This window comes from Glycine soja, chromosome 9 (assembly GCF_004193775.1).
Source record: "Glycine soja cultivar W05 chromosome 9, ASM419377v2, whole genome shotgun sequence".
Classification (NCBI taxonomy): Eukaryota; Viridiplantae; Streptophyta; class Magnoliopsida; order Fabales; family Fabaceae; genus Glycine; species Glycine soja.
Window position 1 is genome coordinate 43,685,070 of NC_041010.1, and position 15,997 is coordinate 43,701,066.

The following is a 15,997-nucleotide window of genomic DNA, read 5'->3' on the forward strand; positions in this document are numbered from 1 at the left end:
CCAAAACCCATGACTCTTTTTTTTTTTTAAAAAAAAAAAGAACACTCTGGAGGGCGTAGATTGGTGGTTTGGGCAATAAGATACGTGTTTCTGTTTTGTCCATGAACTGTTAGATATGGCATACGTGTAACTCTCAGTATATATATGCTGATGTTACTTACTTTAAAGTGTTAACATTGAAACTAAACCCAGATATGTATATTATATTATAATATATACTCGTGCCCTAGAGTGCAATTAAGCACCTGGTCTCATGGAAGGACCATCAAGTGTGAGAAAAGGCGCATGGAGTAAATGCGAAGACGACCTTCTAAGAGCTTGCGTGCAACTTTATGGGGAAGGAAAATGGCACCTTGTTCCTCAAAGAGCTGGTATATATATATATATATATAAAATATCTTATATGAAAATAAAAAAATTAAATTTTAATCGTTCATATTTAATTATATGATTTAAATTTAATTTTGTCAGGTTCGTATAAAATAATTTTTTCTCATATCATAGTAATTAATTATTGATTTACTCCATTAGGCTTCTTCATTGTTTGTGGCTTGCATTAATGATATAATTATATAAATAGGACATGCATCCTAATAAGTTGTAATAAATAATAAACACTGTTATTTATCTTGCGTTTGGTTCGTAGGGTTGAACAGGTGCCGCAAGAGCTGTAGATTGAGATGGCTGAACTATCTAAAACCAAATATCAAGAGGGGAGATTTCAGTGAAGATGAGGTTGACATGATGATCAGAATGCATAAGCTTTTGGGAAACAGGCATGTATATGCTATTAATTATATCACAATAAGTGCAGTGGCACCTCTTGCAAAAAGACAGCACGAAAAAATAAAGAAATACGCCGTATATTTATTTGAAATCTGAATTCATATTATATATGCTATAAAAGAGTTATTTAGAGACTTAAAAGAAGACCAAGGAAAGCTGTCAAAAAAAGACCAAGGAAACAAGTATTTTTTTATTTATTCTTATTATATATCGACATATAGAATGAGTTTAATTTTCAACCTAATCATCTTACATATGAGGCATGACTCTAATCATTACAGTAAGTAATTAACTTTTCAAGGGCATTTAAACAAAAATTGTTTATGGGCGTAGATGGTCCCTGATTGCGGGAAGACTTCCGGGAAGAACTTCAAACGATGTGAAAAATTACTGGAACACCTACATGCGCCGTAAAGTATACTCTCACAAGAAAGACAACAACGTAGAGAAGCAAGCTGATGAGGCCAAATCAACAGTGCAACGGCACCAAGTGATAAAGCCTATACCTCGAGCTTTAACAAAAACAGCCCCACGGTTGCAAGGGAAATTGTTTAATAGTTCCAAAGTCGGTGTTAGTGAAGCAGCAGGTGCAGCTTCATCAGGGTCTGGCAATTGGTGGGAAACTTTGTTAGAAAACAAGAAAGACAATCATGAAGGTAACATTATTAATAACACGTGCTTCTTTGGTGGGGCAGATGGAGAGCTTGACCTTTGGGATGAGGAGCTTAATCCAATTGCTTGTGACTTTCTTTCTGAAGGTGAAAATTGGAGTGATTTTCTTCTTGACTTATAGGAGATTAATTTGTGTGTGTTTGATTGTGTTTTGTGTGTCTTTGTTCTTACAAGTTAACATCAAGTTCTAAGATGTTCAAACTTACCTAGCCTTTGAGTTTGCTCAGTAAATATATTCTTTAATTACTTTCTATTTGTGAAGGTATACTTATCTGGTTATACATAGGTATGGCAATTGGACAAGATGGGCACTAATTTTTTAAAAAAATATTTTAAAATAAATAAATGAGTAAATTAAGCTTATCATCCTGATTTTTTGTGAAATTAAAGGGACACTCCTTATTTTTTAATACTTAATTTAGGGGAGTCCGATATAATGTTCTTCTAACAATTAAATGTATAAAGGATGTTCACATCCAGATAGGTATTGAAGGCTCCAAAGTCGATAAAAAATTCTAAAGTTATCAACGAAATTCTAAAGTATGTGTGAATCTAAGGTGATAAAAGGATATCACCCTTATATATATGATATGATTACACCAAAGATATGAAATCCAAAATCATAGGTCCATTGTCTTATTATGATCGCTTTATTATTTCTTGACCGACCTATATATCTAGTGAGATAATCTTAAGTGAAAGTATATGAGTTGGTCTTTCATAAAATTGTATCAGTAGGGATGGTCTGTAATTCACCAAGCGTTGAACTTGCGGAGTATATGCATAAGTAGATGTGTGAGTCAATTTTTCTTCCAACCTATCTCAATTACAAGATTCACAATCCCAGAAGTATTGAGTATGCAAAGTGTAAGTGGTTAAGTATTATTGTTATATACTTTTATTGGTTGGTCTCGAGACCTGAACAAATAGTCTAAAGGATATTTGTATATATTTTTCAAAAATTAAGAAATTAGTATGAGATCTATCTCGATGAGACAATCTAAAGGATATGTGTGTGTATTTTTCAAAAACTAAGAAATTAGTGTAAGAGTAAAAAAAATAGAGATATTTATATGATTTCATAAAACTTCGGAAATTTAAGTGTGATTTAATCTAAATAATTAAATAGATAAAAATTAGTCACGTCTTTTCGTGCAGTTGTTTTCATCGATTTTTCCGTACAAACAGGCAACTAGCGTTTTCGTTATATGATTGGGGCTGCGCAACACTGGTCAGTACGAAAAGATCATTGATTTGAGCAGCGATTTAACCGGTCGGTAACGATATGACTTTGTAATTGTGGGGCATCATATAATGCATCAAAAAAGAAAAGTCCATGTATAATTAGCTGACCTATTTATGGTGTAATTATGACTTTGTTGGATTTGGGATTAGAAGAATTTTTTTTGGCTGAAATATAAAAAAAAATGGGTGATTCAAATTATTTCTCATTTCATCAGTTATAGTATGGTTTGATTATTTCTTAATGGCTTAATTACTTTTTTATCCCACTGATTATTTAATTATTTTATTCCACTTCAACTCACTGTTAACTGTTAACTTAGGATTCAATGGAGTTTTATAATTTGCAAAACTGAATCAATCTTATCCTTTTCATCCAATTGAAGTAATGATGTTTTAATTTGAAAATTACGAAACCTAATTGAAGTAACAAAAAGTTAGCAAATCTCTTGTTAATTTTACACCTACTTGTATTTTAGAAGAAGTAAACAAGTTTTTTTTTTAACAGAAAAGAAGTTAGCAAGTTAGAATGGGGTATTTTTTTAATATATATATATATATATATATATATATATATAATTAGAAACTTATAGATTATTAACTTATTCCTTCTAGATTTTTTACAGATTATAAAAATAAAAAATAAAAACAAATAGGTATATGTTAGAAAATTTCACAGCATTTGCTAGCAAGCATCCACTTTTTTTTAATTAGAAGGTGTAAGAGTTAGCAAGTTACACCTTAAGTGTATTTTAAGAAACTTATAATTATACTTTACTAACTTTAATTTTTAACTTGCTAACTTATTCCTTTTCTAAAAAAAAGAATAAAATATATTAATTTTGAGAAATAATTATTCTTTTTATAAATAAGGTGGTCCAATAAAAAATGAGATCTAAAATAAAAATTGAGAGAATTGTATTTTATTTTTAAAGAAAATAGTAATACATAGAATGTTTTAGTCAATATATGTGATCTTTTTTATTTTAAAAATTAATTACAAGATAAACCTAAAGTTTAAGTTTGAGTTGTTTTATCTTTAGATCGATTTTGTTCATAAATACTCTTCTTAAAAACCATAAAGAGTAATCTTTTTTTTTTTTGTTGAAAGAAAGTAATTTCTACCCAAAATGATAACTAATATTCATAAGAAATTATGAGTACGTATAAATTGAATATTATTTTTTTAATATGATTTATTTTATACTCAAACACAAATTAAAATTTAAACCTTGAATTGAATTAGTTGCTTAAAAGACATAAATTGTTTCACTCTTGTTGGTTGTTAGTAAAGAATAATCATCATTTTTGTTATCTTAAAAGAATTTTTTTTATTATGATGGCAATGGTGTGAAATGAATACCGAGAAAAATCCGTCGCCCATTTTTGTTAACTGAAAATATGTCCAATATTTACCTCATCAAATGAAAATCTGACTCATGTTTATAGGGTATCCGTTAAGCAGATTTTTTTTAATTTTATGAATATTGAAAGACATATGCAGATATTCATAAATATTTGTTAAAATATGAAAATTTTAATCAATAAAGGAATCTAAACAAAATATAAATTTAATATATATATATATATATATATACTAAAAATAAATTAACTAATGTCTTTCAGATTTTAAAACAGATTTTGAAACAATTTTTACTTTAGATGAACAAATTTAAAATTTTACTTCATATATGTATAATATAATTAAAACTATGTAAATAATTATAAAATAAAGGTAATCAAGGAGACTAATACGTTATTTTTGTTAATTACTCATTTTTATCTTTTTTTATTTTATCTGTACAACAAGTCAACAACTCATCATTATGTTTAATCAGAGATCCCGTTGATTTCTAAAACTTTTTGAAAGATTCAAAATTTGTGTTCTAAAACATTTTAAAATTAATACTTAAGGTATTAATTGTTGAAGTTTAGCCTAAATGCTTCTTTAGACTAAAAAAATTAGACACTTTACATGCATGTCATTTCTTTGACTATTTTTTTCTTGGTGCAAGAAAAAATTTTAATTTTTTTTCCCTAAACGCTTGTTTTTTGTGAAAGATTTATTTTTTAGGAAAAACTTAAAATTTTAACCATCCTTCTTTATGTTTTCCTATCTTCAAAATGTACTTATGATGAATGATTTTTATATTACTTTTTTATAACAGATTTTTATATTGCTTTAATATAATGAGAGCTGGATAATATATCACCTACCCTTTAACTTCATTTTTTTTTTCAATTTAAGAAAAACAGTTTATTGTTAACCAAAATTTCATATAGTTTTTTAAGGCTCCATATAACTTCTTAAATTAAAGAGAAATAACTCATTAATGTCAGTTCAGTGGGGGAGATTTTTTTTTTTTTGAGATGTAATGTTATTTTTTTATGAGCGTGGGGAAGAATTTAGGTGGCTTGTACTAAATCCTAATTCAAACCTTGTGTCCGTCATTGTAAACTTAAAAAGAATTTAAAAAAAAAATATCAAAAGCTGAAATATTAAAAATGTACAAGTTTAATCCAATTATAGAAATTTCAGCAAAAAAAGAAATCCAATTATAGCAAATATAGTGCTAATCCTAAAATAGAAAAAACGAGACCATGTAAAATTCCCGAAAGAAATCTTCTATAATTATATTTGTTTGTTAAAAACAATTAAAAGGTCATTAAAATTAGTACGTATTTAAAAATTACTAAATTAAAATTAGTATCCTAAGGAATAATATATATAAAATAAACTACTATGGAATATGTATTATATGGTTTAATTTTATTTGACCAACCACATAAGTAATATAACAACCAAAACTTATAATCTTATATAACAGCTGTTCAAAACTATAAATGTATCTTCATATTTTAACATTATTGTTCTCCAAAAAGAACATTTGATATTTAATATGTTCATAATTAATTTGATAAAGCTCATCACACATTAAAATTCTTTAATTTCTTAGATTAATAATATTATGAAATAGATAAAATATATTTGGCTATATTATTTATTGAAAATAAAATATTAAAACTATTACATTTAGTTTTAATAAATGATTTTACAAGTAAATAGTTAGAAAAATAATATAAAAACTAATCATTTTCTCGTAAAAAAATTCTTAATTTTTTATTTTAGTTCCTGAATTTTTTTAACTTGTCAACATCTTTTAACTTTTTTTATATCCTTACTTTTAGTCATTGTAAAATTTAAAAAAATTAAGAAATTAAAGGTATAGATAAATTAAAAAGACTTAAGGAACATTGATAAATAAAAAAAAAATTAATGACTCAAAATAAAAATTCTAAAAAAATTAGATACCAAAAAGATAATAACCCTAAAAAATGATCATTTGTGGGATTCGCTCTTCATGGCTAAAAGAGAGTTAGGGAAAAGGGTGAGGTTGTAAAGGAGAAAGTTGTATGGCTCATAATTTTATTTTATTTTTTGAAATCAACCAACTTAATTGATTCATTTCATTCATGACTTACAAACTCCACAATATACATAAAGGTGTGTAATGAAATGTTCTAAGATATGCACAAGATTTAAACGCCCTAATTAGAGCATGGACAAGTAGGTTTACTAAATGACTCATAGAGTCATAGTTGAAGAGAACAAATTAGACTATATATATAGGGGGAAAAAAGTAGGCACAAAAGAGTTTTAAATTATAAGTTGAAAAAATGATGATTAGAAATGCAAATTAATTTGTAAGAGTTGTTTAACAAATTTTTAGAAGTGTATTATAAAAAATTGCTTAAAATATATATAAAAAAAAATCAACCATGCCCTTATGCTACTCATAAAATAATTATAAATTTGATTTAATTGGTGGTGACTAATGGTGAGTGTGTTATATCAATTTGAAGGGAAAGAATGAGTATAAAGTATGGATGGCAATGGTAGAAGTTTGATTGATTTATTCATCCCATGAGTAAGATAAATAGTATGTCAATAAATATTAAATATTATTACGAAATATTTTAATTATACAAAAACTAGGTATTAAAATAAATTTTAAATTTTAATATAATGAATATTTTTATTTTTAAAAAATAATTTTAGTTTTGTTTTTTTAGGTAATACTCTGAAAAAGTTATAAGGGTGTGTTTGGTTTGCATTTTCATTTCCTATTTTCATTTTCTAAAAACTATTTTCATTTTAAACAGATTTAGAATTCTGAAAATATGTTTGGTTTGACTTCTTATTTTCTGTTTTTAAGAAATAAAAATACTGAAAATACGTTTTTTAAAAAGAAATGTATTTTTAGATTTGCTTAAAATTGTATTTCTTGTCATCGTGTATTCATTTTAACCAAAATGAGGTTCCTGATTTCAATTGAAAACGAGATTTTATAGTTTTCAGTTTTTTATTCGTTTGAAAAAATATTTTTACTAAAAATGTTTTTAAAAATCCAACTAAACGCATTTTCAACACTATTTTCTATTTCCAGTAAATATGAAAACATAAACCATACACCCCTAATATTTTCTATAGCTTCAATCATAAAGATTTCAAATACTCAAATTCATCATAAATGTAGTTTGGTGACACAGCGAGAGGATAGTGTTTCTTTGTCTTTGCCATTTTGTTTGATTCTATTTTTCACCCCACCCCCGTTCGACACCACCTGTTGCATCTTTTATGACAGAAGGAAATTGTCATTTTGTGTTTTGAAATTAGAATGGGACTTTTGGTCGATTTTGTCTTCCAATTTTTTCATAAATTTTGTAAGATAAAATTAAAAAACAAATTGCATTAGAAAAGTATCACCTGTATCTTATAAACTTAAATTTTATAGAGTAATTTAAAAATATAAAATGTTTTTATCCCTCTAAGAAAAATTTAAATTAGCTTTTGTTCTCCTAATTTTGTGTTGTACTAACTTAGTCCCCCGTAAATTCAAAATGTATTGGTATCTATCCAACTTATTGACTTCGTTAGTCCCATTGCCTATGTGGCAAACGAAGATATACATGTAATTTTAGAATTATTTTTTTATTAATAATTTGACCACATAATTTCATTATAAATTTTGGAAAGAAAATGAAAAAAATGAAAATGTTAATTGGGAACGTGAGAAGAAAAATTCTATTGGTAAATAGAAGGGCACACAACGAACCATTTTGGTAAATAGAAGGGCACTTAATGAACCAGACTTGAAACTTAAACCTTTCCTTTTAAAAATCGGTATAGACTTGAAACTTGTTAAGTTTTTAGAAGTTGTTCAAAGCCCTTTAAGCCATATATAAAATAGCAGAGGTTATTCTTAAAAATAATAATAATAATAACAAGATATGCGATAAAAATACTAGATTTTAAAGAATCAACTCAAATCAAAGATAAAACAACTAAAGCGTGTCTATCAACAAAAGAATATTTATTAATAGTATTTATAAAGTAAAAAAAAAAACCCTTATGTTGATAAAAATGATACATATTTTAATAAAAAAAAGTCCAACATATTTAAATTTTTTTTTGAAAAAAGTTACTTTAAGTCTTGCTTATAATTGGATCCGCCTGAAATTTTATACTACATCATTTTTAATCTAATACTACACATTTAATTTTTAGTATCTAGTCAAGAGTTTTACTTCACAAGATTGTTACAAGTATTGTTTCATTCAAGTCTCTTTAATCTTTATCTTTAGGCTCAGCACAAGTTTTTTTTAACTTACTTTTCCAAACAATCACTCAAGTATTGTTTCACAACCAACCTCTTCAAGTTCACACTCAAATATTTGTACAATCAAAGCCTCTCTAGGATTTCACTATTTTCACTTAGAAAAGGTTAAAGGATAAATCTCATTGGCTACTTCATCTTAGAAAGACAAATGTACAAATAATGTTTAAGTCTTAAATTTACACACAAAGTTTACAATGAAAGTTTTGATAAAGAGAAACAGAGTTGAATTTTTAGCAAAGATTTTATCATCATCTTTGTTCCTCTAGTATTTATAGGCATGCATAGATTGTCTGTTATAAGACACTAAGACGAGAAGAAATATGAACATTGAAGTAGGACTGAACAAGAATTTCCTACCCATACGAAACCCCCTAAACCCACTAGGAAAACATGACTGTTTGTGGAATCTCCATGGCCACCTTCAAGCATCGTCGCGCTACAACCAACCACCATGAAGTCTCTCACACACATGGGCCAACTTGGCCCGAGTCCAGTTGGGCCAATGGGCTAAAAGAGTTGGGCTAAAAAAACTTGATTCTATTTAAGTCATATTTTTACAACTTTGACCCTAACTATTTTACGGGCTAATCAGGTGGTCTATTTGATAAGATCTATTTTGACGCTCTATATGTAATGAATAAGTGTGTGAGATAAAAAAAAAAAAAAGAAGTGAAATAATCAAATAGGATAAAATATAAGTGTTTCTTTCTTCAATTCCTTTCCATTTAACAATTAAAACTTATATGATTTTTCAAGTTTTTTCTGAATTATGTGATTCGCATGAATGATATAAAATTACATAGACTCGTTCAAATACCATAAGATTTATCTTATGATATGATTTGGTAAGTAGCCAAATTGCATTGAATCATAAGATTCAAATCTTTAATAGCAAGATTCTGATAACTATGGAGTAGAAGATATATATCGTGATCCCCATCTTTGAAAATCCTGTCTCTGAATATTCTAGTCTTCATTTAACAATTTGTGGTGGTCACAACAAGATGTCCACCAGCTAAATAGGACTATGCTTCCCAGATGCCATTATCACATTGATTCGGCCCCCTTCAGTGCACTGATTCATAATTACAATAAACCTCGTTAAATGATAACAACACTTGACAAATTACAAGATCTTAATATACTCAACACACAAACCTTATCTTCACCTCTAAAACCACCGTCGTTGGGTTTCCAAAGAACTCACTTGACGAATCTCGTACCAACTGATGGAAAAATTTATTTAGCCACACTAATAACTGACATTTCATTCACTAAACCACCATTTTGAAAAAGTAAACCACTACTATCATATAGGAAACTTTTAAATAAATCTCTAAAAAATTTAGTTGTTTCTTCTAGGTCCTTAAACTTAATTTCTTACCCTCCCATAAAGTAAAACATGTTGCAAGCATTCCTAAAAAAATGAGATCTGTAAATACCTACTCTAGAATAGGATTAACAAATTATAAGTCTTTAAGAACATTAACGTGTAAAGATTTGTCAATTTTAACTATATTTGAGATGGTCAAAATTACATTTTTCATTGTCTTTTATGATTGGATGCGGAGTAAATGATTAAATTAATCTATGAAATCGTTACTTGATGTCATTTTAGTCCTTTTAAGTAACAAAATTTAAAATATAAAAACTCTTAAAACTGTAATATGTCACTTATTTTAATTTGTCTGTTAAGTATTTTTGTTTCCTTTAATAAAAATGATGATGTGACACATTAAGTGGTGATGCAGCATGTTTATAAGACATGTGTATGTCATTTTTTATGAGTGCGCCACTTATTAAAATAGTTCATAAAATTATAACATAATATCATTTTAGTTTTTGAAATTATTATGTGATTTCAGTGTCCTAAAATCATAATGCCATATTTATTTCAATATAAATCTCATATAATTTGTAAAATAATTAGTATCAAAATCAATAATTTTATGAAGATGTCAATCCTTTGCTTCGCATCAAGCCAAAGTAATCCAGAAAATCAATAATTTTTATCTTTAATTGCATAACAAACAATTAAATGATAATAACAAATTACACAATCAATTTATAATTTTTTTATTTTTACTTAATATATTATAAAATATTAAAAACATATTCAATCGATATCAATAATTAAATATAGCTACACTTCGGAACAATACTTAACCATTTTTAGGTGTTAAAGCATTTGAGGGAAGGAGAACACCCTCTTATTATATTGCATCATGGCAAAAAAATTGATGAGAGAAAGTGAATGAACGATACTGTGTATACATTCGTGCAAATTTCACACGAAACTGCTTTCATACCATTTATCATTTTCCAATTCTCAGATATCCTGCTTTGATATTTGTAGGAAAAACGGGTAAGAATATCATCAAATAGAGGTTTCAATTTCAACAATTCATCACAAGTTTCATAACATCCAAATTAGAGACCATTCATCTTAACACAATTCCAACAGAACATTAGACGATCAAAATTCAATTGAATCGCCAGATGTGATAACAAACAAATAGCACAATTATAAAAGAAAAAAACTTGGGTGAATCAGGAAAACTGTCTATATAGCTTCCAGAGCTTGCAGGACATCAGCCTTCAAATCCTCAAAATCTTCAACTCCAAAGCTGAAGCGAACCAGGTTGTCATAAATCTTGTACTTGGCCCTTTCTGACTGAGGAAGATCCCTGTTGCACAATATGTTGAAAATTAAATTAAATTAACAAAAACAAGGTAAACTTTGACACTATAACAAACCAAAAGGACCAGCTAAAGATGCTTTCACCACAGGGTCACATTCAAGTAGAGGACCATTCCCTGTGTAGTGTCAAAATCATCAACATGACAAATTGAACATGGAATCCAAATGAGTACCAGTAAGACAAAATAGCAGGTTGATCCACAATGCTCTCACAGCCACCAAACGAGGCCGCAATATATGGGATTTTCAATGAATCAATAAATTTTATTGTGGTATGTAGATCTCCATCAATCTGCAATATTGGCAATTTAACTATAAAAAAAATATGGCACATGATGTTATCCAATACACCATTCTTGATAAAAGAAAAAAAAAATAGTGTTATTAGGAAACCACATGTTTGAATAGCAACTTGTCAAATTCCCACCTCAAAACTGACAACACCACCGAAACCAGTCATCTGCCTCTTGGCAAGCTCATGTTCAGGGTGACTCGGCAAGCCTGGATAGTAGACCCGCTTCACCTGCCAATAGTAGTATGTAATTAAAGCCAAGTCACATCAGATACAGGACTCAATCATGAAAATATTTACATATTGAATCTGTAAAATGATAAAATGGTATAAAAATATGCATTAGATAATAATGGTGTCCAAACAGAAAAAGAAAAGATACAAACAACTGATTTGATAATTCAAAAAGAGGAAAAAGAAAAGAAAGAAAAAAAGGAAGAACCTAGAGAAGAATACAGTTTTGTTTCAAGAGAAATTATGCCACAGACATACTTAGCATCCATCCTAAAAGCTACTATCAAAAAAGTAATAATACTTAATTACTTACTATCATTAACATACAAGATAATAGCAGATCAAGGGATGCACATTTAAGTGCATCACAACTCACAACATAAAAAATTCAAAAGAAACCAGCACCTGCACTCTTGGCACAGCTTAGTACACATTGTCCATCATCCTATAACCACATACATTTAGTGTACATATGGGGGGTAATACACGATTTTTCAACATAAATATGTTGTTGATGAACAAGAGGAAATGGCATATTAAACATATACTTCATTTTACATAGAACACAATTCAACCATCATTATACACAAGTCATATGTTAACCATTCATTTTATATAATTGAATGCAATTGAAACATACTTATACACACATGCTCATTCAACAGCTTTAAATATTTCAATTAACCAAATAATAAATTATATTAAATAGCATGGAGAGGAGGAAAGACAGTGTGCATATCAATGCCATGATACCTTGGGATGTGCCTCTAAAAGTTTGGCCATCCTCATTCCTGTTGAATTCTGCTGCTGTACACGGAGATGCAGCGTTTTCATGCCTCTGATGAATAGGTATGCAGCATTCTGCAAAGAAATTGGCACCATGTTAGCCACAATAACAAATTAAGATATCCTTCCATGGAGGCTCGGCCCTATAGAAATCACTTACCGGGTTAAGTGTACCACCCAAAACATGGTGCAAAGTCCGAATTTGCGAAACCACCTTAATTGAACCACTTATGCAACCACCAAGGACCTGAAAGAGGAAAAACATTCCTTGATGCTTAACTATGAACTACTGAAATAGTAAAATTTGTGTTGTTTCCATCAAACTAAATTTTAAAGAACAGGCTGACTTACATCATGATGTCCACCCATGTATTTTGTTAAGGAGTGCAGAATCAGATCAGCGCCAAGGGCAAGGGCCTTCTGGTTCAATGGAGTTGCAAATGTACCATCAATACAGAGCAAAGTCCCCTTCTTGTGGCAAAGCTCTGAAACCAGCTTAATATCAACACATCTCAGGAATGGATTGGTAGGAGACTCAGTGAAGAATAGAGACACCTGCACGATTGTATAATACCATATTAACTCTAGACCATCTATTAACTACAAATAAATCAATCAGAGAATTCCATAAAAGAAAACCAACTACTCTCTCCAACACTAACATTGTGCTGCTCCAATGCAGATTCCAAGGCTCCAACATCTGCTGGATCAATTACAGTGGTCTGTTCATCAAAGGGAAAGTATGTTACATATATATGACAAATCTATAACAATTATAAATTTATAATTGCAAGGGCCCAAGACAACAGTAAAAACCTACCAGAAATAAACACATTGAAAATGTCAAAAGTCCACCTTATGTCCTTATTCTATCAACTGACAAGTAGATTCGCATTTAAGATATCCATTTCAATTTTTCAGTTGAAAACCAAGCAAATTTTCAGTGAGACATTTATATTAGGTGCCTCTAATAGTAATCATTATATTCTAGGAAAGACTACAACAACATCAATAACTTCATTCCAGTAGGTGAGGTTGGCTCTATGGATCACACATCGCCTGCTATTAGACTTGACCAAAAACCATATTCTCAGTAATATTATTCACCATGAGATTTCTTTTAATAATTTGAGTAAAATTATGCATGCACAAAGAATTTTGAACAACAGAAAAAGAAGAAGCATTCTTTCAACAAGAAAAACTACTTCAAATATATCATACCAAAAAATATTAGTTATATATGAGTTTGTGAAGTTTATTTAAGAAGAATAGAAACAAAGCAATTAAATAGGTAAATAGAGTGCATGCATTGAACAATTGTGTGAAAGATAAAAAGTAGTTGAATAATCAAATAGGATAAATTCAGAAGTGTTCCTTCAATTCCTTTTCATTTAACTATTTAAACTAGTATGACTATTCAATTTTTTCACAATAATTGGTGAAAGAAAAGTTTAAATAATAATAAAAATAAAAATGAATCACACAATGAATGTGTGACTCATATCGATGATATAAAATTACACGGATTCATTTATGTACCGCAAGATACAAACTCATTTAAGATTCATCTTATGATATGATTTGGTAAGTAGCCAAATTGCATTGAATCATAAGAAAATAAGCATTCTTTGAATCCAAACAGGTTAAACAACTCTTAAGCTAGAGAAACGTGACAACATATGAAGCAGTTTCCATGCAACAAATACAAAATACAATTAAACCACCAAATGAATATATTAGAAGAACATTTACCGTGATCCCCATCTTTGGAAGAAAAGTCTCAATGAATATTCTAGTCTTCCTATAACAATCCGTAGTGGTCACAAGATGTCCACCAGCTGGAACCAGTGCCATAAACAGGACTACGCTAGCACACATCCCAGACGCCATTATCACAGTTGATTCGGCCCCCTCCAATGCACTGGTAAATAATGACAACAAACCTCATCAAATGACCCCAACACCTAAAACACATTACAAGATAATTAAAATAACAAAATCAAAACACACGAACCTTATCTTCTCCTCCAGAACCACCGTCGTTGGGTTTCCATAGCGCCCGTATTCATAACTCACTTGACGATTCTCCTGCCAAATGATGAGAAATTTAGCCACACCAATAACTGGCATTTACCTTTGTCGCATTAGGCGAATAAAAGCTTTAATAACAGTCCAAAGAACAGTACCTTGAAATCAATGAGATCAGCGGTTTTCTTAAAAAAGTAGGCAGAAGTGTTAACCACAGGGGTGGTAATTCCATCAGTCTCAATACCCCTACCCAGTCTTTCAGCTGCATTGCCCGAATTCAAAATCAATACAAATTAAAACTAACTGCATTAAAATCCATACAAATTAACCAAAAACCCTAATCTAAATCCTAAATCAAACTTCATATAAACTAATAAATATACCGAGTAAGACAAGAAAAAGTATTTAATTCTGTACAGTACAAACAAAAAGCAAGAGAAAATCTCTTTCTTAAGCAAATCACATCCAAATGTAATGATTAATGAAAAATCAAACAAAACATAAAGAGATTGAAAAGGTACAATTTAAAGAATCATTATCCAAGGAAATCACATCTAATTTAATTAAAAAGTAATCGAATTTTGGAAAGTAAAACTTGAATAACAATTAATGACGCAAAAAAAGACAATAATTTCACGTACCGGCATGAATCGTTTTGCTTGCATCGGATTTCAAAAATGAAGAATAAGAACTACTGTTTAACTGTACAGCCCCGTTCTCGTCTGCCGCGGCGGAGACAACGACGTCCTCGTTGGCGGCGACGACGACGGGGAGAGGCACCGTAGCGGCGTCCGTGGCGGTGGCCGCGGGCGGCGCCGGAGCCCCGGCGGCCGGAGAGTTGTCGCTGTTGTTCGACCACGAAGCGGCGACGATTTGCGCGACGCCGATGTTGCTGCAGTTGCGGCGCGCCTTGGTGCTTAGCTGGCGCTGGAAGTTGGGAGGGAAGCGGAGGATGAGGGAGGAGATGCCGTGAAACGCCGCGCCGGATCCTGCGGAGGAGCGGAAGTTGCGGCGGCGGAGGTTGTCGAAGGACGGCGGGGGGGGCGAGAAATCGGGATCGGAGCGGCACTCAAAGGTGAAACGCATGTGCGAGCTCGAAACGGCCATTTCCGTCGTCGTTTCAAGGATTTGTGTTGTGTTAGGTTTGTTTCTTTAGTTTTCTTTCCTTTACCCACTTACTCCCTCTCTTTCTCTCTCCTCTGTCTATCGCTACTCTTCCATTTGCGAAGGAATCCTTTAAGCCCTTTATATAAACAACAACAACAACACTTCCACAATGTTTACAATTTACGCGTGACGCGTCACTCCTTTGTCCTCTTCTTTTTTTTTATTTATTTATTTGGTATTGTCATAAAAAAAGAAAATTAAAAATGAGTGAAATAAATAATACTAGCAATAGAAAACGGTGAGATGAACATTTGTAGGTTTTATTTTAATTTAATTCAATTCAAAATTTTCATCTGAATTTATTCCTATTTCATTTCACTCTAGCTAGCACGGACTATGAGTTCGTGAAAATTTTTGCAACGTGTTGCGCCCATTGAATGAGAGTATGAGACGCACCGTTCGGAATTA

The 15,997-nt window shown here is 30.2% G+C and overlaps 2 protein-coding genes across 2 annotated transcripts; one reads left to right on the forward strand and one right to left on the reverse strand.

Annotated features, from left to right (window-relative positions):
* The first annotated feature begins 187 nt into the window (after window positions 1-187).
* On the forward strand, window positions 188-1,711 carry LOC114425451 (transcription factor MYB90-like). The gene is made up of 3 exons (XM_028392382.1): window positions 188-371; window positions 647-776; window positions 1,120-1,711. Exons 1-3 carry the CDS (start codon window positions 254-256, stop codon window positions 1,577-1,579), a joined length of 708 nt encoding a protein of 235 aa, XP_028248183.1. The 5' UTR covers window positions 188-253; the 3' UTR covers window positions 1,580-1,711.
* A 9,042-nt stretch (window positions 1,712-10,753) lies between these two features.
* On the reverse strand, window positions 10,754-15,653 carry LOC114425085 (cystathionine gamma-synthase 1, chloroplastic-like). Its single transcript, XM_028391841.1, has 11 exons — window positions 15,064-15,653; window positions 14,581-14,684; window positions 14,409-14,482; window positions 14,147-14,315; window positions 13,057-13,116; window positions 12,746-12,949; window positions 12,555-12,641; window positions 12,362-12,469; window positions 11,510-11,605; window positions 11,256-11,374; window positions 10,754-11,068 (listed from the first exon to the last, which is right to left on the reverse strand). The coding sequence occupies exons 1-11, from the start codon at window positions 15,527-15,529 to the stop codon at window positions 10,945-10,947; spliced, it is 1,611 nt and encodes a 536-aa protein (XP_028247642.1). The 5' UTR covers window positions 15,530-15,653; the 3' UTR covers window positions 10,754-10,944.
* Between the last annotated feature and the right edge of the window lie 344 nt (window positions 15,654-15,997).

What these genes read in the sequence shown, in the direction of transcription:
- LOC114425451 (XM_028392382.1), top strand. Translation starts at nt 254, where the DNA reads ATGGAAGGACCATCAAGTGTGAGAAAAGGCGCATGGAGTAAATGCGAA. An exon ending in CCTTGTTCCTCAAAGAGCTG is followed by an intron (nt 372 to 646) that starts GTATATATATAT and finishes TTTGGTTCGTAG; the next exon opens with GGTTGAACAGGTGCCGCAAG. An exon ending in CATAAGCTTTTGGGAAACAG is followed by an intron (nt 777 to 1,119) that starts GCATGTATATGC and finishes TTATGGGCGTAG; the next exon opens with ATGGTCCCTGATTGCGGGAA.
- LOC114425085 (XM_028391841.1), bottom strand. Translation starts at nt 15,529, where the DNA reads ATGGCCGTTTCGAGCTCGCACATGCGTTTCACCTTTGAGTGCCGCTCC. An exon ending in GTTCTGGAGGAGAAGATAAG is followed by an intron (nt 14,316 to 14,408) that starts GTTCGTGTGTTT and finishes ATTATTTACCAG; the next exon opens with TGCATTGGAGGGGGCCGAAT. An exon ending in CTGCATTGGAGCAGCACAAT is followed by an intron (nt 12,950 to 13,056) that starts GTTAGTGTTGGA and finishes ACAATCGTGCAG; the next exon opens with GTGTCTCTATTCTTCACTGA.